This window comes from Rutilus rutilus (genome assembly GCF_951802725.1).
Source record: "Rutilus rutilus genome assembly, chromosome: 15".
NCBI classification, from domain to species: Eukaryota; Metazoa; Chordata; class Actinopteri; order Cypriniformes; family Leuciscidae; genus Rutilus; species Rutilus rutilus.
The window spans coordinates 1,232,428-1,258,227 of NC_140220.1; the positions used below are offsets into that span (position 1 = coordinate 1,232,428).

The window sequence follows — 25,800 nt, forward strand, 5'->3', positions numbered from 1 at the left end:
AGTAGAGCAGGTCCAGACTCACCCACACACACACTTTATACGAACAGAATCTGTAATCGCGTTTTAAAAAGTATGAAAGTGACATTTATTTTGGCGTGTTGAAAATAAAAATAAAATAAAATAAAAAATAAATAAAAAATGAAGCGCAACTGGAAGAAAACAAAACTAGACGTTTTTCGCATTTCGTGGAGAGAGAGCTCGATTGCGTACAGAAAAGCCTTAAAAGCTGCGAGATCTATATTTTCGACTATTAGAAGAAAATAAGCACAACCCTAGGTATTTATTTGACACAGTGACTAAACTAACAAGAAATAAAGCTTCTACTTCTGAAGGTTCCAAGCAGCACAGCAGTAATGACTTTATGAACTTCTTCACTTACAAGATTGATAATATCAGGGACGAAATTATAACTATGCAGCCGTCTACAACAGTATCGCATCAGGCAGTGCACTGTAGTCTCCCTGAGGAAAAATTACATTCATTCATTGCTATAGAAGAGGAAGAATTCGTTAAACTCGTTAAATCATCTAAACCGACAACATGTATGTTAGACCCTATACCGACTAAGCTACTGAAAGAGATGGTTCCAGAGGTCATAGATCCTCTTCTTAATATCATTAATTCATCTTTGTCTCTAGGATACGTACCAAAAACTTTTAAGCTGGCTATGATTAAACCGCTTGTTAAAAAAACGCAACTTGATCCTTCAGAATTAGTCAATTACAGGCCGATCTCGAATCTACCGTTTCTGTCAAAGACACTAGAAAAGGCGGTATCCTCACAACTGTGTTCCTTTCTAGAAAGAAATGATCAGGACCGTACCATAGTACTGAGACTGCTCTCATTAGAGTCACAAATGATTTGCTCCTATCATCCGATCATGGTTGTCTCTCTCTATTGGTGTTGCTCGATCTTAGTGCTGCATTTGTCACTATCGATCACAACTTTTGTTGGCATTAGTGGAATTGCACTAGCATGGTTTAAATCATACTTATCTGACCGTTATCAGTTTGTAGCAGTAAATGAAGAGATGTCTTATTCACAAGTTCAGTATGGCGTACCACAAGGCTCAGTACTAGGACCGCTGCTGTTCACTCTGTACATGCTACCCTTGGGAGATATCATTAGGAAGCATGGCATTAGCTTTCACTGTTATGCCTATGATACTCAGCTCTATATTTCTTCACGCCCAGATGAAACTTTAGCCTGGCTAACGTCAGACCTCTTCTCATTGAGACGTGGTCTGGGAACCACATGTTCATTTTCTCGTATTTGAGGCGTGGTTTACGAATGCCCAGAGCCGTTTATTGGGCGCTACGAATGTCTATCAAATGCGCCTGTACGTAGCTCATAGCCAATCGCTTCAGTTATACCAGATGACGTATGTAGAGCGACAGAAATTCGACGAGGAAGACGACGAAATAAACTTGAGTTCTAAACTACTTAGAGCACTATCTAAGGCTGCATCGAAAGGTAACTTCGCGTCTGCTGCCATGTTGGATCCATAGATATAAACAAACTGCTTCGATGTGTCGTATAGACGTCGTCATCGTCTTGCTGCTCCCTCCCCGTTCTGTGATTGGTTCCCTCGCTGAGGCGAAAATCTGGTCCATGGTGTCCAGGCTGCCTAGCAGCGTGAATAAAATCGCGCTGCGCGCAAGGCAGTATGGGGAAACCCAAGCTAACAAAACTTACCAATTCACAAAATTAATAGAATGTATAGCTGATATATAAAATTGGATGACTAGTAATTTCCTACTACTTAATTCTGAAAAAACAGAGATTCTAATTATTGGACAAAAAACTTCCTCACGTAATAATCTAGAATACTGTCTAACACTTGATGGCTGCTCTGTCAAGTCCTCGTCGTCGGTTAGGAACCTGGGTGTGTGTGTGTGTGTGTGTGTGCTCTTTGATACCAATCTTTCATCTGAAAGTCACGTGTCTAGTATCTGTAAAATCCATCTTAAAAATATATCTAAATTACGCCATATGCTCTCAATGACAAATGCGGAACAATTAGTTCATGCGTTCATGACCTCAAGGCTAGATTACTGTAATGCTCTACTGGGTGGTTGCCCTGCACGCTTAATAAACAAACTACAGCTGGTCCAAAACGCAGCAGCTCGAGTTCTTACCAGAACCAGGAAGTATGAGCATATTAGCCCGGTTCTGTCAACACTGCACTGGCTCCCTATTAAACATCGTTTACATTTTAAAATATTGCTGATTACTTACAAAGCACTAAATGGTTTAGCTCCGCAGTGCTTGAGCGAGCTCTTAACGCATTATAGTCCTTCACGTCTATTGCGATCTCAAAACTCCAGTTGATAATACCTAGAATATCTAAATCGACTGCTGGCGGTAGATCCTTCTCCTGTTTAGCACCAAAACTCTTCCTTTTCTTCTATATAGAAGAATGTCTTAAATAATTGCATAATACTTTCATGTTTATTGGTTATTTTAATTATATTCTACCGATATCGTTTATCGTTTAGCTGCTTAATTCATAAAATTCTACTAAAAATAAAAATCGATTAAAACTAAATAAAAACTATATCCATAAAATGAACATGAAGGTTCTGTACATGAAGCGCCTGACAGAACCCTTTAAGGTTCCATATAGAACCTTTTCTTCTCTTCATTAACTTTCTTTTGATTTGGGGGTGAAATAAGAGCAGAACATGTATTGAGATGGAGAGTGTGTGTTTATGGACGATTAAAACCCTCTCCTCGAGTCTCTTCCCTTGGCGTCGGTTCTTGACACACTAATTACAGCTCTTTCAGATCGATTGGCTATGAGAACTGCATCTGAACAATCCATATATCTCGTCGCAACATACAATTAAAAACTCACGCTCCACTGTTCATGCACATCAATACTGGGAAGATCACGAGGCCTGAAACTTGGTGGAAACCTGAAAGTGGACTCGGGTCGGATGAAAGTTAATCTACTGACCTTGGCTTCTGGCAGCTCAGATAAACACTCGAGGAACTATTGCAGAAGCGTTCAGTGCATTCATCTGGAGAATGTGTGCGACATGCCGACAATACAGTGAAGATTTCTTATATTTCTGTCACGAGCAAAACCAATTTGATGTCGACTGTGAGAGGAAAACTGGAGGTCAGATTGTTCCGTGTAACAGAACCACTGATCTTTATAAATGACTGGATTGATCACTGCATTCAAAACTGTTTTCTATGTCAATATATTTTAAAATGTGATGCAAAGTTGAAGTCATCCTTCAGAAATCATTCTAATATGCTGCTGGAATATTATCAGTTATTATTGTTTCTTAATTATTCATAATCTCCATTATTAATTAATTTAAATAATCTCAAAATGTGATCGTACAAAGACAGAAGAGTTTTACTGAAGACTGTTGACTTTTCAAGTCATAATTGACTTTTTAAGTCATAATTTACTTCTTAAGTCATAATTTATACTTTTTTGTCATAATTTTGACTTGGTATGTCATTAATGTCATAATTGACTTTTTACGTCATAATTTCACATTTTTGTCATAGTTTTGACTATCATAATTTCGATATTGTCATTATTTACTTTTTAACTTTACTTTTTAACTTTTTACCTTTTGTCATAATTTAGATTTAGTATGTCATCAATTCAACTAACTATAATTTAAACTGGGTCAATTTAGTCAATTTTTTTTTTGTCATAATTTAGACTTTTTGTCATAATTTTGACTTTGTCATAATTTACTTTTTTCATCATCAAAAAACTTTTTTTTTGTCATAATTGACTAAGTATGTCATTATTTCGATAATTGTGTCATCATTGACTTTTTAAGTTATAATTTAGACTTTTGATACAACTTTTGACATATTATATCATAATTACGATTGACTAAAGCATGATTAAAAGCATACGTCACGCAGAGAAAAGAAAGCGTAATGTAATGTTGGATCAGTGCATGTTCATGAGCGACACCAGGTTCACATTCAAACCCAATATGAGCTTCATCTGTGGGGAAGAAATATTACAGAACTCAAACACATATGCCTGCAGAGACTCATAATAAACGCTTACATCTCATGAAACGATGAATCTTCAGTGCAGTTTTAGGACACAACACGACACAATCAAAATCATCATCATCATAAACAACAGCATAAGCTGCGGATGCTGGAAGAAGCTCTGTGTGAAGATCAGAGCTGTGATGTGTGTTTACATTTGAGTTTTCATAAACAATCATAACACTGGTGATGATAAAATGCTGGTTGGGAAAATGAGCTTGTTACTGGAAAAAACAGTTACTCCACAATATCAAATGACACACTCCATTCAGATGTTTCACAACTCTTTCATATTGTCACAATATCATATTCCAACAGTGCGAAGCTGAAAGATCAGAAACATTCACACGGAGGTGATGATGTAAAGTCAATACATACAGGAGGAAAAATAACGTATAATGGCTTATAAAAATACCTCACCAACATCTGATGGAGACGCTGAGAGACTGAGACGCCATTATCATCTCAAACACCCGTTAGAAACACAGATCAGGGTCATTGAGCTTCTGGCTCTCATTAAAGCTTTAAAGCCTTAAATATCGCTTTTCTATATCCATACTGCATTCAAACATCAGATTTTACTACATCAAAGGACTATTCAGGAGGAATTTAGGACTATTCTTTGTGAATTACATAATCTAAACAAAGGGTTTTCAAATGTTTTGGTGCCACGGACCCAAAGTTATGATTTCTTCTGTGAAGGATCCTTTTCTCACTAATATCACAATGATAATGTGCAATTATAATAATATGTATTTTGTTTAACACTCTGGTGCTATTTCACTGAAGTGAAAATTCTATATTTTAGTTCGATAATGTTTTTTATTTATTTAATATTTTGTATTTTTAGGGGATTTTATGGTACTAAATTATATTTCTGCAGTAGTTTTTATACATTTATTGAGTTTTTGAGCACCTTTCAAACTTAAACTGTCATAAATCTTGAAAGTTTGGTCTCTTTTTAAAGATGACACTTGGCAGATTATCGTTGAAGTGAATAAAGTTTATTTTAAAAAAAAAGTTTTTATAGAAGTTTAAAATTGTTATGAAAAATGCACACAAATACTCTTTTAAATTTTTAGATAAAATAAGTATTTTTCAAAATGCATTTTGCTCTAAAACTGTGAAAAAAATCAAAGCAATAAACCTAAACGAGTTGTGTTCCAAATTTGAAGCTGATATCTCAATAAATGACCTTTCAGTGAGAGTGTGTTCGGCTGCAGTACCAAACACTTCCACTAGAGGAAACTCGTCTCCATTCATTTCCAATGCATCATTTTAGACTGCGAGGAGCACAAGTGGGACTATTTTTACAGGATCATTTAACCTGTTCGAATCATGTCCATGATTTATTTGTGTTCACATAACAAGTGCCAAAACCTTTACCAAGTTTCGTACCATTATGTACCATTATTTTTTAAGTCAAAAATTCTAAAAACAAACAAAATGTAACATTTCTCTGTCAAAAAGACAGAAGAGCACCAGAGGGTTAAAGATATTTATACAGTAAAAAACTGTTAAAAATGAAATATTATCTGAAAAATATTTACATATATGTATATTTTTTTCTTTTGTACTTTGAGATGTATAAACCTGAAGAGAAACATAAAATATAACAAAGTATACTAATACTTAATCTCATGATTACAGACCAGTCTTTAGAAAACAGAATAAGACGTAATGTCAAATTCTGTACTTTTAATTTTTTTATTTGCATATAAAAAAAAAAAAAAACGTAACTTTTTTTTTAGGATCCCCATGTCGGCATTTTTAAACATTTTCAATATCAAATAGTATTTTTGATATATTTTTAGTGTCTGTTCTGAAATGCTATATTCTTCAGTGTCTCACTGTGACAACATGCCCCGGTTATGAAGTGAACTGTGTTTTGTGTGCAGGAACAGTGTAAATGTTCAGCATCAGTATCTGAGACTTTAATATTTGTGACTGAACAGAAACTTGCATAAATAAACTAGAAAAAAAAGTTTGTTGAGACAAACTTTAAGTTGGCTTGAGAAAGCCGGACCAGAGAGTTTGAAGAAGTTTAAAGTAGTTTGAAGTTTAAAGTAGTTAGAAATTTAAAGTAGTTTAAATTTTGATTGATATATTAGTTAGAAAGAATAATTAGAAAGAAAGATTAGTTAGAAAGAAAGAGAAAAAAGAAAGATAGATTAATTAGAAAGATAAGTTAAAAAGAAAGATTAGTTAGAAAGATAGAGTAGAAAGAAAGAAAGATTAGTTAGAAAGAAAGAATGATTAGTTAGAAAGAAAGAACGATTAGTGAGATAGAAAGATTTGTTAGATAGAAAGAAAGAAAGATTAGTTAGAAAGAAAGAATGAAAAAGATTAGTTAGAAAGAAAGATAGAAGAAAGATTAGTTTGAAAGAAAAGTTAGAAAGAAAGAAAGAAAGATTAGTTAGAAAGAAAGAAAGATTAGTTTGAAAGAAAGATAGACAAAAGAAAGAAAAAGAAAGATTAGTTTGAAAGGAAGAAAGAGTAGGTAGAAAGAAAGAAATATTAGTTAGAAAGAAAGAAAGAAAGAAAGAAAGGATAGACAGAAACAAAGAAAGATTAGGTTGAAAGAAAGAAAGAAAGAAAGAAAGAAAGAAAGAAAGAGAAAAAGAAAGATTAGTTTGAAAGAAAAGTTAAAAAGAAAGAAAGAAAAAGAAAGGATAGACAGAAATAAAGAAAAATTAGTTAGAAAGAAAGAAATATTAGTTTGAAAGAAAGAAAGACTAAAGAAAGAAAAAGAAAGATTAGTCTGAAAGAAAGAAAGAAAGAAAGAAAGAAAGAAAGAAAGAAAGAAAAGTTAGAAAGAAAGATTAGGTAGAAAGAAAGATTAGCTATAGAGAAAGAAAGAGTAGGTAGAAAGACAGAAAGATTAGTTAGAAAGAAAGAAAGAAAGAAAGGATAGACAGAAACAAAGAAAGATTAGTTAGCAAGAAAAAAAGATTAGTTTGAAAGAAAGAAAGAAAGAAAGAAAGAAAGACAAAAGAAAGAAAAAGAAAGATTAGTTTGAAAGAAAGATTAGTTTGAAAGAAAGAAAGAAAGACAAAAGAAAGAAAAAGAAAGATTAGTTTGAAAGAAAAGTTAGAAAGAAAGAAAGAAAGAAAGAAAGGATAGACAGAAAGAAAGAAAGATTAGTTAGAAAGAAAGATTAGTTTGAAAGATGGATTAGTTAGAAAGAAAGAAAGATGGATTGGTTAGTTAGAAAGAATGAAAGATGGATTAGAAAGAAAGAAAGAAAAATGGATTAGTTAGAAAGAAAGATGGATTAGTTAAAAAGAAAGAAAGAAAGATAGATTAGTTAGAAAGAAAGATAGATTAGATAGAAAGATAGATTAGTTAGAATGAAAGAAAGAAAGAAAGATAGATTAGTTAGAAAGAAAGAAAGATGGATTAGATAGAAAGATAGATTAGTTAGAAAGAAAGAAAGATTGATTAGTTAGAAAGAAAGAAAGAGAAAGAAAGATTAGTTAGAAAGAAAGAAAGATAGATTAGTTAGAATGAAAGAAAGAAAAAGAAAGAAAGATTAGTTAGAAAGAAAGAAAGAAAGATAGATTAGTTAGAATGAAAGAAAGATTAGTTAGAAAGATGGATTAGTTAGAAAGAAAGAAAGATGGATTGGTTAGTTAGAAAGAATGAAATATGGATTAGTTAGAAAGAAAGAAAGAAAGAAAAATGGATTAGTTAGAAAGAAAGATGGATTAGTTAAAAAGAAAGAAAGATAGATTAGTTAGAAAGAAAGATAGATTAGATAGAAAGATATATTAGTTAGAATGAAAGAAAGAAAGATATATTAGTTAGAAAGAAATAAAGATGGATTAGATAGAAAGATAGATTAGTTAGAAAGAAAGAAAGATTGATTAGTTAGAAAGAAAGAAAGAAAAAGAAAGAAAGATTAGTTAGAAAGAAAGATAGATTAGTTAGAATGATAGATAGATAGATAGTAGATAGATAGATAGATAGATAGATAGATAGATAGATAGATAGATAGATAGATAGATTTAGAATGGTAGTTTAATTGAGTCTAGGGCTTCAGAGAATTTAGATTTGAGTTTTTGGCTTGTACACTAATGGGCCACCATAGCCTTGGCTCAATTTGATGCTGCAATGTAGCAATGCAATGCAATGCAATGTACGTCTTCAATGTAAGTCTATGGGATGCAATATAAGTCTATGGGATTTTTATGATTTTTAATATTAATTTTTAAGAACACTGAAAGTCAATTCAGTCTGAAAAGATATAGCAACTCGAGTCAGAACAGTCTGAAAGTCTGACCCGAGTTTGGAGTTTGTAGAGTTAAAGCTCTAGGAGGAGTTAGTGTCAGAACATTTTGGGTCAGAATAATAATAAGTTTAAATAGGATTTCAGTAAGTTGGCTTTCTCAAGCCAACTTTCTCAAGCCAACTTAATAAATAATGTCTAGTTAGAATGCAAATTCCTCCAGGAACAGGCAGAAAGATTTTCCGCAATGCGTTTCACCGACACAGAGGTAAAATAGCTTTCTTTATTATTTTTTCATCATTAGTTGCAAGAATGACACAAAAAATGATGGTAAATGCAAAGAAATACAGTGAAAGGAAGCATTATTGGATATAAGTGTGTAGAATGACTGACGTGATCACTACAGGACATCAGATTAGAGTCAAAGCCTCGAGGTCTCTCGCTTCTAATCATCATCTCGTGGTTTAACACACCATAAACACACACTGTCAGAAGCAGAGAGTGATCTGCAGTCAGAAGCCCTTCTGAAGCTCCAGTGTGAAGCACTAAAACACTGGATAATTCTCCGATCACACTCAGACTGCTCTGGAAAACATGTTCTCACGCTGTTGGGAAAGTCCAGCTAACAGGGAACGCTCTTCAATATAACGTTCGTTTAAAGTCATTGGTCATAACGAACGTCAGCACAAAAATGTCATGTATAATCTTTTTTTAGAATGTGTGAATATTCAAATGTAACGTTCCTATAATGTTATAAAGTGATAACATGTTTTATCTAACATTCACCAAGAAAAAAAGTTACATTTAGAAAGTGGGTGTTTTGAACGTTCTTCAGAAATAATGTTTTCTAAACGTCAGCAAAACGTTCCTGGAACATATTTTTTGTTAGTTTAAACTAGCGCTGGGAAACGAATAATCGCTATTAATCGCATCCAAAATAAAAGTTTATGTTTACATAATGTACTGTGTTTAATTATTTTGTATATATAAATACACACACATATACATTTATATATTTAAGAAATATTTGCATGTATATACTGTATATATATATATATATTTATACATAATTTATATTATATATAAATATTTTATATATAAATTACACATTTTTCTTAAATATATACATGCATGTGTGTGTATTTATATATACAAAATTATTATACACAGCACACACACACACATATTATGTAAACACAAACTTTAATTTTGGATGCGATTAATGGTTGCCCAGTGTATTTTATCAAGGCATTCAGCTGGGCGATATATTTATCCCGATATTTTTCAGACAATATTTAATATACAAATGTTGTTAAAATCAACGCATTGTTTCTCACCAAACGAACACGAAGAACATTTTTCATTTATATGCACCAACAATAACAGCAATATTCACCTACATTTACTAAATCATTTTAATGCATGAAAAATGCCACACAATGAATTTAGTGACTTTTAGACGCACTGATAAATCAGTTTATTGAAATGAACAGTTTGAAGTGAATCACACGCAAACACCAAATAAAAAAAGTGCTTTAAAATAATTTCAATATGTTGCTTAATTTAATATCACCAGCAAAATCGTCGCAAATAGTTTCCGAGTATTCAATAAATCGCCCAGCTCTAAAAAGAAAAAAAAAACGTTTTGTGACGGTTCTCTCAACGTATGAACGTTATTCCAGTAGCATTAAAAGAACGTTCATTCAGAGTTATCCGACCTCTCATAATGCTCTCAAAACATTAGCACAAAAAAAAAACATTATTAATAAATCGTTCATGGAGTTTTTTGGACGTTCGTCTAACGTTTTTAAATGTTACTAGTTGTTTTAGAACGTTCAGAGAACCCTCAAAAGTAACATTCTCACAATGTTTGCGAAATGGAATGTTCGCTTAAAGTTCGCATAACTAAGAAAACTTAGAACTTAAGAGAACTTTCCGAAATAACAACCCGATCTCACGGCAATTCGTACAAATTTTTACGAGGTGGATTAACAATTAAGTCGTGTGATAGCGATGAAATAACGGTCACTCAATGGGAATGTGAGAAGAACGTTCTCAGAACATATTTATGTTAGCTGGGATTACACACACGACTATAACACAAGCTCTTGTGTAGTAAACAAGCTTTAGCCCTTAATTAATATCATTATAGGTTTGTTTTATTGTAGAACATCACACAGGAACAAAGACTCAGGCAACACTTTGTTTCAGTTTGTCCTCTAAAACATTTCATTCTGAAGTCCTGTAATGAGCGTCAGTCAGTCAATCTTTTCCATCATGTAGTTTCCTCACCTGACCTATGGGACACTGCATATCCCAGCACATATATGTGACGCGCTCCAGTAAAACCAGTGGGATCGTCCTCATTATTAACCAGCTCCTGCTATATAAGGTTATAGGGGGCTCCTGGGATGAAACTGTACTGTACATTATGGTACAGGACTTCATTAACCTCTTGCTGTTTGTCACTGATGTAATGCATCAATGCTGCAGATTTATTACATGCTTGCATTATGAACAGGTGAGAACTACTGAGCTGGGGACACATTTCTGTGGCAATTCAAGTAGTTGAAATGAGAGGCTTTCATAATCAACCTCGATTCAGTTTCTGACACTTTACCTTTCCGGCTATCTATAAACATTAGACTGTTATAGTAACATTACTACACTTCTGCTCAAATGTTTGGAATGATGAAGATTTTTTAATTTTATTTTTTAAACTGATTCCAGTCTCTTCTGCTCACCAAAGCTGCATTTATTTGATGAAAAATACAGTAAAAATTGTGAAATATTATTCTAGTGTAAATCATCTGTTTTCTATGTGAATATATAGTAAAGTGTAGTTTATTCCTGTGATCAAAGCTGAATGTTCAGCATCATTACTCCAGTCTTCAGTGTCACATGATCCTTCAGAAATCATTCTAATATGATGATTTGATGCTCATACATTATCATTCATATATATCGTCCTTCGGATGAGACGTTAAACCGAGGTCCTGACTCTCTGTGGTCATTAAAAATCCCAGGATGTCCTTCGAAAAAGAGTAGGGGTGTAACCCCGGCATCCTGGCCAAATTTGCCCCTTGGCCTCTGTCCATCATGGCCTCCTAATCATCCCCATACACTGATTGGCTTCATCACTGTCTCCTCTCCACCAGTAAGCTGGTGTGTGGTGGGCGTTCTGGCGCAATATGGCTGCCGTCGCATCATCCAAGTGGATGCTGCACATTGGTGGTGGCTGAGGAGATTCCCCCCTTTCATGTAAAAGTGCTTTGAGTAGGCCTACCTAGAAAAGCGCTATATAAATGTAATTAATTAATTAATTAATTAATTCAAAAGTTTGGGGTCTGTAAAATTCAGCAAGGACGCATTAAATTGATCAAAAGCGACAGTAATCTTTCTATTAATCAAAGAATCCTGGAAAAACATTAACAAATGAATCCGCACTAATTTCAACATTGATAATAATCATACATGTTTCTTGAGCATCAAATCATCATATTAGAGTGATTTCTGACATGACATTTAAAAATCTTAATTATTCCAAACTTTTTAATACACAGGCGTGCATTTTAACTTCACACTGGTTTTGCAGGGCGACGGTCACATATATGATTGTCAGAACAGCATTTTTAATATTTGAATAGATGTTGTGCTTCCTTTGACTCGTACATAAAACATCTCATATAAATTTCAATGAACAGAGCTTCTTCACATATACAAGTACAGTTACCAAACCAGCAAAGTAGGCATTTTTCTGCCCACTTCGGATATTTTCAGCAATGCAAGGGAGACGACGAGAAATAAAGACAGTAAAATTTGGAACATTTCAACGTAAATAAGAAGAAGAAACGAGACACAGCTTCTTGTCAAAACATTTTCATATTGTCTTTTGTTTTCTTCTTTTTTTTTTACAACACCGTTTTTAAAAAGCGGCCGGTCGAGCGCTCAGGTAGATACCGCCACTGTTTTCACAGTTTGTGTGTAAAAGCTGAAACACATTCTGGATTGAGTAATAAAATATTATTATACTTATGAATATTTCATTTTTTTTCTCTCAGAATGCACATTGTTCGGTATATAAATGGCATGAGGAGGGCCTGTCCGTTCCAAGGCCGTTTGCGTTTCGTGATCGATGGAGAGACATTCAGCGAACACCTGCGTCGTCCAGTCGGAAATGAGTATTAAATAGCCCATCAGATGTTAGAAACATTGACGTTTGGTGTCGATGGCCAGGCTAACGGATCGGTTTTTAACCTGAAGGCACTTCTGTTTTAATGGCAGAAATTCTGTCACTCAACTACTGGGAACGGCGACAAACCAGAGTCTTTCACCGTCACGGACGCCCATAATCGCGCGGAACGAAACGTCGTCCATCTTGCGCTTGGGAAAGTGAGCACAGTGTTTGTGAAATCAGGCTGCTACTGGAGTCGGGGGATAAACGCTCTTTTATTGGCGTTTTAAAGCACCGAGCCGAACGAAACCAAAGAAGAGATGTGAGAAAAGGTTCTGCTGATTGTACTCCAAATCACCCAAAAAAAACAAAAAAACATACCAAGATGAAAAACGGGAGAATCGTGACCGGAAGGGAATTGTGTGTGAAACACTTCTTGATTCGTGAAACTGGTTTTGCTTCCCTTTCGGTTTAATCCATACATCCAGATGGCGAAGTAGTCGTTGTGCTTTTCAGACCGTGTTCAAATCCTCCAGGCATGAGAGCGTCTTTCTGAACATCAGCGGAAAATATGTTTCTTTTTTTGTTAGCATATTGTCGCTATCGGGCGGAAACCTCGTATCTCCAAAACAGCTACTTTTCAGGAAATGGAAAAATCACTGTAATATTTAGACAAGTAAACACTGATGTTGTGGTTTTAGACACTTCCATGTGTCATTACATTATTAACATTTGACCAAAATCAAGCTCTTTTTGACCAGCGAATGTCGGACATGCGTGTTTTATTCGTCATTAGAACGGCTGCATCTGAGCCAATAAGTGTTACGAATTACATTTTATAAGTTTACTGTAGCTATATGTGGGCGCTAAGTTTTTTCTGTCATTTGGCCAAAATCTCATGTTATTAAAGATGAAGGTTATTTAAGACAAGATTGACTGTGACTCGACGACAAACACACTCTTCTCCGCTCCTCAAATACATGAAACATCAGCCTTTATATATATATATATATATATATATATATATATATATATATATATATATATATATATATAGTGTTTCTTGAGTGAAGAAAACGCTATACTTACTCAAACAAACAGTCTTTATTTACCATTGCATTGCAAACAAGCAGAGAAGCGGGCGGAATTTTGAGGTTTGATTGACAGTTTGAGGAGCCAATGGAGTTACACAGTTCAGTCCCAAGCTCTTTTTAATAATTGTCATTGGCTAAATATTTGAAAAACCCACAGTTGGCGACTGATAGTAGGCCTAAAGATTTATGAAAAAAATTTTAATGACAAAATATGGAGATTGAGGTTTCCGACCGCGACAAAATATTTATCACTTTTCTGTTTAGGTTTGTGGTTGTTTTATGGTGTTATTCCCGGTGTTGTGGCTTCTCAGCAATCCGAAAGCATAAATCTTTGGTGATAAAATATTAAGGGACGCATCTCGAGTCTCTTCTCATGTGGAGCGTCACCTCTGACGAAAGAATACGGTAAAAAACAGTGTGACGCTCAATGGCCATATACTGGAGACAGTGTGTGGAGCCGCTCCTCTGATAGCTGTGGGAAAAGACACAGAGAAAGAGGTAAATATTAACCAGAGAACTATATCAAAACTCACTGACATGTCAAATCAACCAGAGGACCACTGAAAATGGGTAACATTCTAAATTAATTTAGACACTGGCATTAACATGTGTTTAGAAACTGGCATTAACGTGTTTAGACACTGGCATTAACGTGTTTAGACACTGGCATTAACGTGTTTAGACACTGGCATTAACGTGTGTTTAGACACTGGCATTACTAAGTGTTTAGACACTGGCATTAAAGTGTTTAGACACTGGCATGAACGTGTGTTTAGACACTGGCATTAACGTGTGTTTAGACACTGGCATTAACATGTGTTTAGACACTGGCATTAACGTGTTTAGACACTGGCATTAACATGTGTTTAGACACTGGCATTAACGTGTTTAGACACTGGCATCAACGTGTGTTTAGACACTGGCATTAACATGTGTTTAGACACTGGCATTAACATGTGTTTAGACACTGGCATTAACGTGTTTAGACACTGGCATTAACATGTGTTTAGACACTGGCATTAACGTGTTTAGACACTGGCATTAACGTGTGTTTAGACACTGGCATTAACGTGTTTAGACACTGGCATTAACGTGTGTTTAGACACTGGCATTAACGTGTGTTTAGACACTGGCATTAACATGTGTTTAGACACTGGCATTACAAGTTTAGACACTGGCATTAACATGTGTTTAGACACTGGCATTAACGTGTTTAGACACTGGCATTAACGTGTGTTTAGACACTGGCATTAACGTGTGTTTAGACACTGGCATTAACGTGTTTAGACACTGGCGTTAACGTGTTTAGACACTGGCATTAACATGTGTTTAGACACTGGCATTAACATGTGTTTAGACACTGGCATTACAAGTTTAGACACTGGCATTAACATGTGTTTAGACACTGGCATTAACGTGTTTAGACACTGGCATTACAAGTTTAGACACTGGCATTAACATGTGTTGTTTAGACACTGGCATTAACGTGTTTAGACACTGGCATTAACGTGTGTTTAGACACTGGCATTAACATGTGTTTAGACACTGGCATTAACGTGTGTTTAGACAATGGCATTAACGTGTTTAGACACTGGCATTTACGTGTGTTTAGACACTGGCATTAACGTGTGTTTAGACACTGGCATTAACGTGTGTTTAGACACTGGCATTAACGTGTGTTTAGACACTGGCATTAACGTGTGTTTAGACACTGGCATTAACGTGTGTTTAGACACTGGCATTAACGTGTTTAGACACTGGCATTAACGTGTTTAGACACTGTCGTTAACGTGTTTAGACACTGGCATTAACATGTGTTTAGACACTGGCATTAACGTTTGTGTTTAGACACTGGCATTAACGTGTGTTTAGACACTGGCATTAACGTGTTTAGACACTGGCGTTAACGTGTTTAGACACTGGCATTAACATGTGTTTAGACACTGGCATTAACATGTGTTTAGACACTGGCATTACAAGTTTAGACACTGGCATTAACATGTGTTTAGACACTGGCATTAACGTGTTTAGACACTGGCATTACAAGTTTAGACACTGGCATTAACATGTGTTGTTTAGACACTGGCATTAACGTGTTTAGACACTGGCATTAACGTGTGTTTAGACACTGGCATTAACATGTGTTTAGACACTGGCATTAACGTGTGTTTAGACAATGGCATTAACGTGTTTAGACACTGGCATTTACGTGTGTTTAGACACTGGCATTAACGTGTGTTTAGACACTGGCATTAACGTGTGTTTAGACACTGGCATTAACGTGTGTTTAGACACTGGCATTAACGTGTGTTTAGACACTGGCATTAACGTGTGTTTAGACACTGGCATTAACGTGTTTAGACACTGGCATTAACGTGTTTAGACACTGTCGTTAACGTGTTTAGACACTGGCATTAACATGTGTTTAGACACTGGCATTAACGTTTGTGTTTAGACACTGGCATTAACGTGTTTAGACACTGGCATTAACGTGTTTAGACACTGGCATTAACGTGTGTTTAGACACTGGCATTAACATGTGTTTAGACACTGGCATTAACGTGTGTTTAGACACTGGCATTAACGTGTGTTTAGACACTGGCATTAACGTGTTTAGACACTGGCATTAACGTGTGTTTAGACACTGGCATCAACGTGTGTTTAGACACTGGCATTAACATGTGTTTAGACACTGGCATTAACGTGTGTTTAGACACTGGCATCAACGTGTGTTTAGACACTGGCATTAACGTGTTTAGACACTGGTATTAACGTGTGTTTAGACACTGGCATTAACGTGTGTTTAGACACTGGCATTAACGTGTGTTTAGACACTGGCATTAACGTGTGTTTAGACACTGGCATTAACGTGTGTTTAGACACTGGCATTAACGTGTTTAGACACTGGTATTAACGTGTGTTTAGACACTGGCATTAACGTGTGTTTAGACACTGGCATTAACGTGTGTTTAGACACTGGCATTAACGTGTGTTTTATGATTTCTTGAGCACGTTAAGAGTCAGGTGTAAATGCACTAAACACACATGGTGATCACAGAAAACACTGAGTTGAGGAATCATTCACAAGCGAGTTAAGAGCATTAAAATCCTTCTTACTTACGGCTGGTCATAAATGTCTAAACTGTATCTCTGTGATTCACAAGCATCCTCCAGTGCATACGACTGCAGTGTTTTATCATCCTCTAGATTCCCACGAAGGTTGTATTTACACACACACACACCTCATGCAGATAACGATACGAAACATCTCTAACTGTCACGTAACTTTTGATAATAATGGAAAACCTGTTATATTCAGCCTAATGATAATGATTAACACATAACTTCACTCGATGATTACAGCCCTTGTCTGGCTCCAGAAGGAAGGCTTTCCATTTGCTGGCATATTTTCATTTTCGCTCTCACCATCAGTCTTGTCAATTCCAGCCCATTACCTGCACTCATTTCTGTTTTTCTCGCTGTGTGTTCTAGTGTAATTACTGAGCACTCTTGGACAACACTGTGTTTGCTGCTGCACACGTAATTATGGCCTGGTTACCATAGAGATGCATGATAGATACATACGATTGGACGGAGGGTCAGGACACTCCCCCTCCTCCAGCGTGACATCATCAATGGCAATATCCCCCTCGATCCCAGGACCGCGAATGCCCTCGAATATCACCTGTGTGAACAAACAAATGCTTCCATCAAGAGCCTCGACAACATCTTTTCAGGATGTGCTGTTAACATATTTACACAAATCCATAATGCATTCTATATATACAGTCAAACCAAAAACTATTCAGACAACAGATATCATTTTTTATATATATATATTTTTTTTACTAGTGTGTGCAGGACACTATAGTTCATTTATGTAAGTGAGGATAGACTGTGACATATTATACCTAAAAATTCTTCATACAGCGACTAACAGTAATATTTATAAAACATTTGGGATCAAAAATGATTGGGACACTTTGAGCTGATCATGTTTTGCTGAAGTGTGTTTTGTCTTTAATTGCTAATGCTCTTTTTACACACAGACTGAACACAATGAAGCATTGCTTGGTGATTGGTTGAGCTAAACTAGTATTATCTAATTGTGTAGTTAAATTTAACAGCTGACAGATATTCAACATAATTCATGTGTGAGACAGTCTAACAGAAGGACGGACAAAACCAGTCAAATATCAACTGAGTTCTGCTCATATTTTATCACCATTTTCTAAACTATAGCGAATAAACTGTGATAATGTGAGAAGTGTTGAAGGTGTCTGAATACATGTTGGTTTGACTGTATAAACTGAATAAATGTTAGCTGTACATTTCCCTCACCTGGAAGGATGAAACCGGATGGATAGTAATCTTGGCTTGTCTCCATCGGTCCCCTTGGTTCCCGCTGAGGGACCACACTGGCCCCGTGTCTGAAGTCGACTGACCTTTCTGCTTCACGAACGCATTCAGAGAGCCTGCGGGAAAAACACAATCATTTCATTTAACAGCGCAGCTCCTCCGACAGAAGAACTCAAGGCTGTTACGCTGCTGGAGAACCAATCAATCCAGTTACAAACACATGATGTCAATCAAAGCTAACTTTATCTGGACAATAACTTTATTCTAGAGCTGCTGTAAAGCCTGAACAATCTCTGTTACTGTAATCTCCTGTTATCACTGTAAAGCTGCTGTGAAACGGTCTATATTGTTAAAGCCCTGTATAAATGAAGGTGACTTAACTTGACAAACAGATTGGAAGTGAATTCTACACAATTCCACATATTCTTCTAGTCGAAGCTGTAGGTTATTCAGTAGCAATAGTGTGTACTTTAGGCAAAAGGTATGATGAAACATTAAGGCAAGACAGTTTTGAGGTCTATTTTTCTTCCAAAACATCAGAAAAGTGGAAAGAAAACATCCAAAATACACGATTGATTTTATTGCATTTGATCTATTTGCGTCTGTAGATTTCAATCTCTTTAAAGACAGCGAGTTTGAGTCAGAAATCTCCACTTCTGCAGTTTTACACACACCAAACTTTACAGCTTTATTCATATCTATATTCTGACATTTTATTCCTAAAAACATGGTGAAAATGTATTTGACTTAAGAAACTCTTGTTTAGTAAATTGTAGCCCTATTGTACTAATCCATCCCCTTTGATATGACTAACGAATTATTATACTTTGCGTACAATTTAATTAAAATGAGGGAACAAATTAGCAAAACGTGCTGATGTTTTGGTAAGTTAATTTGTTCATTTGTTCATACACAAAGAATGAAAATTAAACATACAAAAATAAGTGAATACATGTTAAACTCCTGTTGACAGTATTTTCTGATTTATGATCAAAAGAGAAATTTTACTTTTGTAAACGTTATTTCAAGCAACAACGTGTTTTTAATGGTTTTAGTTTTAGTTAACTATAATAACCCTGCACCCATCTATCAATAATGAAGGTGGATTTGAACACACGTGTGACAACATGCCCCGACACAGGGGTCAAAGTGTGTTCAATGAACAGTTTTTTGATGGTCAACAACAGGTTTGAGCGTACGACAGAATCATGACATCTGAGAGGAACTCGCGTCCATATCCGTATCGGCCGATATACGTTCAGTTTTAATGTTATCGTTATCGGTCCGATAAGAAAATCTGGCCGATATATTAAAGCCGATAAATAATGTATTATTTCCTTCAGCTGAGACGCTTCAGATGCGACTGTTCAACATGATGGTTTTAAATTGCTTGAAATATGATTGGAATCACTTAAAAAATGATAATACAGTCAAGTGCAACATGTGTCATATCGGCTACATACATTTATTATGAGAACATCATTATAATTGTGTGTTTGGGACGTGGCTTTTAATGGAGAGACTTTTGTTTTGTAATCAGGCTTTCAAAAATTATATGAAAATGTGGATTTAGATTTATCGGCCGATATATCGGTTATCGGCTTTCAAACATAAAGAATTATCGGTTATCGGTGATTTTCAGCATGTTCATGTGGGTGCATCTCTGCATCGGTGGTTTCTGCAGGAACCCGTCAGTGTAAGTGATAAAGCGAGAGAGTTTTACTGAGATCTCGTCAGTTCTTCTGTGGAATGCGTGTGCATGAGGAGGTCGTCTTCATCTTACCGATGTGCTTGCCGTACATGTGATAGTAGAAGCTGAAGCAATACGCCGGTGGGCTGGTGATGCTGTAGGGGTTCTTCGGCGCGACGTTAAACGCAGGACTCAGTAATCGAGCCGTGTCGCCCTCTTTACGAGGTCTCGAGGTCTCGATGTACATGTAGAAACCTGGCGATGACACAACAAGATAGATCTATAGATCACAATAAACCTCTGATTTAACACAAGCCTCAGGTGGCAAAACAGCAGCCATATACTTGACTATATATATGACTAATATATAATAAACTATGATATAGTCACTGTCAGGGGGAAACCTCCTATCTCCAAAACTGCAGCTTTTCAGGAAATGGAAAAAAACCCTCTGTATTTTAAATAATTAAACACTGTAAACTACTGACATATGTGACAAAGACACTCTTTTTCGATCATCAAATTCATAAAACGTCAGCCTTTATATATATATAGTGTTTCTTGAGTGAAGAAAACGCTGTACTAATTCAAACAAACAGTCTTTATTTACCATTGCATTGCAAACAAGCAGAGAAGCTCCACTTCATTCATGACAGAGGTGGGCGGAGTTATGAGGTTTGAGGAGCCAATGGAGTTACACGCTTCAGTCACAAGCTCTTTTTAATACTTTTCATTGGTTAAATATTTGCGAAACCCACAGACAGACGTAAAGGGTGACTGATACTAATGATTTTTGACAAAAAAATAAGATTTGCGAAATATGGAGATATGAGGTTTCTGCCTGATATATAAATAAATAATATAATAATTAAATATATCAAAATAAAATAGTATTACTATACAAACAAATATTTAAATAATAATAATATATTTATTCAAATTCAAAATAGCTTTATTGGCTGAGAATAAAGAATTCATAAATATAGGAGGGACTATTTGTTTTTAATGACCCAATATGAGGGAAATTTTCATAATTTTATGTTATTTAAATACTAGGCATTTATCTGACAAAATGATTTGGTCAAAAAAGGCTAAGTACAGCAACAGGTTTCATTTAAAGGCAGGGTAGGTAGGAATGGTCTAAAAAACTTCTTTTTCAAATTTGTTTAAACTTTATGTACATATCAATACATAATTAAAATGTAAGTACTCTGAAAAAGAAAGTATAAAAATCGAGTGTCTGTAGACCTCTCACGACTGTTTTAAAGACAGTTCATTATTTCCATTCACTCCACCCCCTCCCTTCTGGGCTCCTTCCAAAGCCACGCCCCCAAAACACATGAACGTGCGACTCCAACCGCTGAGCTGAAGACGCATTATTTACCTGAGACAAGCAGAGAGGAAGGAGCACAGTGCATGTAGTGACATCATGTCAGAATCACATGTAATAAAAAAATCTAACGCTAATTGCTTATGAATATAAACAAATAAGATGTATTTTAGTACTCACTATCAAGCTAGCATATTGATATTGGTCAATTTAAAATATATATTTTTTGATTTGCTAACGAGCTAGTTATATAAGCTAAAAACAGGTTGCATTGATACACTTTTTTCCATTACCATCAGTTACATTGTGATGAAGATTAATTTCGTGTAAGATTCATAACATATATGGTGTTCTGCATGTAGGGATGTGGGAGATATTGACAAAAATGAATATCTCGATATTTTTTTCCAATATCTAGATATCGATATTCAGGCGATATTTTTGCCATCCTTCAAAGAAATGTGAGCAAACTGGCAAAGAAGGTCCAGTTGGTCTTTTGACTTGCTGCATTTGACCTATATTATTGTAGGCTATAGAAAAAACAATAAAGGAGCTAACTAAACATAATCTTTGGCAGCCCCTACTTTTTCCACTTACAAAAAAAAAAAAAAAAAAAAAAACTTAACTAGGCACTTCTTGCAACAGTGATTATTAAATCAAACAACAATATTGTTGATGATCAATTCAAAGTAAAAAAAAAAAAAACATTTTCAAAACGGTATAAATCCATTCATTTTTCCCCCCAAAACGCTATAAATCCATAATTTTTTTTTTTTTTTAAATTTATGGTTTGTCTTTTAAAAAAAGTTTTTGTCTTTTATTTTTCGTGTTTGCATTTATGAGGAAAAAACAATATTACGTGACAGTTCTCCATTATGGACGCGAGCGCTCTGAAAGCTGCACTAAGACTTTCAAACTTTAACAGAGACCTCAAAACAGAAAGCACAAAGCCTTTCTTTAAAACGAATTTCGTTTTGTATTAATTGTATCTTAATTTTAATTTTTTTTTTTTTCATTAATTCATTAATATTTTCATTCCTGGATTAAATACATAAAGTAAATATAGGCTATCAATCACAACATAAGGTGCTTGAACTGGAGATTATATCATCGTGAACCGAACCGTAGCCTCGCCTCACAGGCCTAAAAAATGTGAAATATATTTACAGAAATCTGGTTCTAAACAAAACCATCCAAAACAAAATAAAACTATGTAGCCTAATAAATGTGCATTTCTCCGGTGCATGCGTTCACTAGCCTACTGCGAAGATCGCGAGTCAATATATCGTCAACTTCATCTTTGCAGCCGACACAGAAGTTAATAAACAATTAAAATGTCTTATTGCAATATTTTACACATTCATAATCATTACTTTTGCTGGTTCTTTGAGGCAGCTTTTTAGGTTTATGGCGTTTTGGAAAAGAGCTCTTCACGTACAAACACCGTTTCACCAAGGCACAGCAGCCCTTCAGCACATAAGAACAAAAAGAGAAAAAGCATGGACTTACTAATTACGAAACTTTGATGTGGTTGAACATGTGAAACAGTCACAAATTCCTCTGCAACTCAAACCTTCTCAGTACGAGTTATGAAGGAAGAGAACAGCATTACAGTTTTCAGCGCGTCCTCCTCTGATTGCTGTGTTGTGACTGGAAAAGTGCGTGCAGGAGCACATGCGCAAAACGTAGGTTTGTAAAATGTCCTTTTGTAAAATAAAAATAATTTTAGGGCGAAGCAGGAGGTCGTGCAAGAGGCCGTGGCGTGCAACTAGGGTCAGAGGAAGTAGAGGCTGAGGACGGGGTGGTCGCTGGAAAGCTACGCCGATATTGACACGCGTTTTATTTCTTTGTTTATCCAAAGACTTTTTGTTCATTACCTTTTCTTGTACTGTCTTCTTTTTTTGCCTTGTTTGCCTTCGCTAACTGCATATGCCGGTAATGTGAATTTTGATTGCTCTTTCTCTGCCATTGTTTTGCTATTCCTAGGTTCCGTGCCTCTTGAATTCCTCAAATCAAACGTGCGCGCGCAAGTGGGCAGATCCCGTGGCAAAAGGGTGGTTGCCATGGTTGCGAGAGAGTGACAGTCGCCTAAGCCAATCCTTTGATTCGTCCCGAATCGAAATAATGAGCTGTGTTTAATACAGATTAAACGGTCTAGAGTCACTTGATTTTTATACTCTTTTTTTCAGAGTACTTACATTTTAATTATGTATTGATATATATAGAAAGTTTTAACAAATTTGGATCTTTTATTTTTATAAAGTCCTACCTACCCTGCCTTTAACTATGCAAAATTTTTAATAAAAAAAAAAAAATGCATAGAAAAACAAAAAGCTGATAGGAAAATAACCATACATAATCAGTTATTAATATTTACTTGGGTCTGTCTTGTTTTTGCATGTGTTCATAATTTAAAAATCATGTTGCACAATTTGTCATGTTTCATTGCGTTTTCCCAAATAAAAAAATTGAGTCCAATCACAACTTCGCATTATGATTACAAAATCTTTGACGCATTTACAAACAATATCTGAATGTGAATATTCCTCTTGTAATGTGTGGCACGTTCACCAGCGCTGTTCTTCAGAGCGCCGTCTCATTGAGAGTTGGGCTGTGAAAAACCCTCCAGCCAAAATCAAACAGAATCTCCTCTCTGGAATTTGATGAGCAATAATTAAAGTCTCTGTTGGACTCTTGATGTTAATAAAACGCCGGACAGTTTGGAAGCATCACGGTGATTAAAGCAAATGTATTATTTACACGGGCACCGGAGAGGACGAGTTAACCGGCGCTCGGTCCCTGCAGAGCGTCACGGCGTCAACTAAAAACACATCTCAATAAAAATAAAAGGAGCTCATCCCGATTCATGCGCATCCGGCACTGGCATGCATTGTTCAGTTTGGGAATAGACAACCTCATTCGAAAAGCCAAATTTCCTCTGAATGAAATCACGCCGAGGGGTAATTAGAACTCAGGCGGATATGAATGAAATTCAAGATAACTTCAGAAATCAACATGAGGATTTCGGCACGAGTCTCTCGGGGGGGGGGGGGGGGGGGGGGGGGGGGGGGGGGGGGGGGGGGGGGGGGGGGGTGGGGGGGAGGGGGGGGGGGGGGGGGGGGGACTTTCAGAATTTTCCTTCCGGAAAGAAGATAAGCTTCTTATGACAAAATGACAATTTCATAAAGGATTGAGGGATCGTCGTACGGACGGGACAGTTACATACACAGTAAATGTTACACGGTTCTTTTTTTAACCCAAAAGTTGGGTTACACATATTGGGTCACTATGTTGGGTTATTTTTCCAAAAATGTTGAGTAATTTCTAGTAATAACCCGGCTGTTGGATTAAATACGTATGTTGTATGTACACTTGTGTATTTTGAATGTATGTACACAATTATGTAGGCTATATTTACATTAAATTCTAGACTCCCCAATATTTAGTTTGTAATTAAAGAAATATTTTTGTTGAGACACATTTAATGTCTTATACAAATAAACAATCTGTATTTGAAAACAAAGTGTATTTTATGTATTAAAATAATCATAAATAAAAATAAATAGTTAACTGAACTGTTGGGTTCCTTTTAACCCAACTGGTTTTTAACCCAATGCATTGAGTTAAAATAACCCACAGTTGGGAAGGTGCTGCTATACCACCGCATAGTTGGGTTATTTTTAAGGCAACATTATTAAGTGAGTACCCTGCTTGGAGCCGGCCCGGTCCCCGCTGGGACCCGTGTTCGGGGTGTATTTGGTGTCGCGGGTCGCGGCGCTGTGTCTCATCCAATCAAAGTCGTCGTTCTTGTCCTGAGTGAACATGCAAATGGGCTCCTCTTCAAAGCTGCAGTGAAACTCTCCTGGAGAAGAAAGAAGAGCAGGGTTAGTTCATGCAAACGTGAATCCCGTCATCATTTACTCGTCCGCGTGCGTCCCAAACACATTTGGACTTCATTCTGTGCAACTGCAAGAATCTTTGAACTGCTAATAATGAAAGTGAACGGAGCTGTTGTGGATGAGTATCAGTCACACATTTGAGTCTGTGTCTGTGGAAGCTTGTTTCCGTCACAGAATAAAAAATTAAAAAGGTAATTGTGACTTTTTATCTATATTTTAACATGCAATTCTAACTAGAACACAATTGCGACTTTATATCACGCAATTTTGACTTTATTACACGCAATTGCAACTTTACATCTTGCAATTCTGACTTTATATCTTGCAATTCTAACTTTATATCTTGCAATTCTCACTTTATATCTTGCAATTCTGAGAAATAAAGTCAGAATTGTGAGATATAAACTCACAATTGTGAGCTAAAATGACGCAATTATCTTTTTAAATGTTTTATTCTGTGGCAGAAACAAGCTTCCATCTGTTTCTCGCTTGGAGAATACTGCACAAGACAGTTATGAAGCGTTTCTGACCTGATAGTGTCCGTGTGTGTTTGTAAAAGAGCATCTCAGAGACTCTTCAGCAGCATGAGGGCGAGTACATGACGACAGGACTGTCATTAACACACACACACACACACACACACACACACACAGTGACAGCAACAAACCCTTGTGGAATCATGTCTGATTTACTAAACACTCTTCATATCTCGCACTCATCTGGAGGAACAAGTCATTGGCATTCAGCAGGTGTTGTTTGTTGATAAATATTCATTGATTTTATTAAAACCAGCGCCGTGACCTTCGGATGGGGAGCAGCCTGGAGTGTTTTTGAATAAGTGGGCTTACGGTCCCTCGCTGAAGACCTCGCTCTCGACTCCTGCACTCGCTTCACTATGGGGATTTAAATGGAGATTTTACCCCTGATGACCAAACTATTGCAGGAGATCAGGAGGACAGAACCAGGAGACGAGAGAGAGACAGAGAGA

At 36.0% G+C, this 25,800-nt stretch overlaps 1 protein-coding gene across 1 annotated transcript in view; it reads right to left on the reverse strand.

Annotated features, from left to right (window-relative positions):
• Positions 1–13,537: 13,537 nt before the first annotated feature.
• Positions 13,538–25,800, reverse strand: part of LOC311304607 (MAM domain-containing glycosylphosphatidylinositol anchor protein 2) — a 195,486-nt gene continuing 183,223 nt past the window's right edge. The window contains exons 13-17 of the mRNA XM_084431730.1: positions 24,620–24,775; positions 19,677–19,838; positions 17,876–18,009; positions 17,120–17,219; positions 13,538–14,006 (exon numbers count right to left, since the gene is read on the reverse strand). Coding sequence (XP_084287856.1) covers positions 13,918–14,006; positions 17,120–17,219; positions 17,876–18,009; positions 19,677–19,838; positions 24,620–24,775 — 641 coding nt within the window. The 3' untranslated portion in view covers positions 13,538–13,917. The remainder of the gene's footprint in view (positions 14,007–17,119; positions 17,220–17,875; positions 18,010–19,676; positions 19,839–24,619; positions 24,776–25,800) is intronic.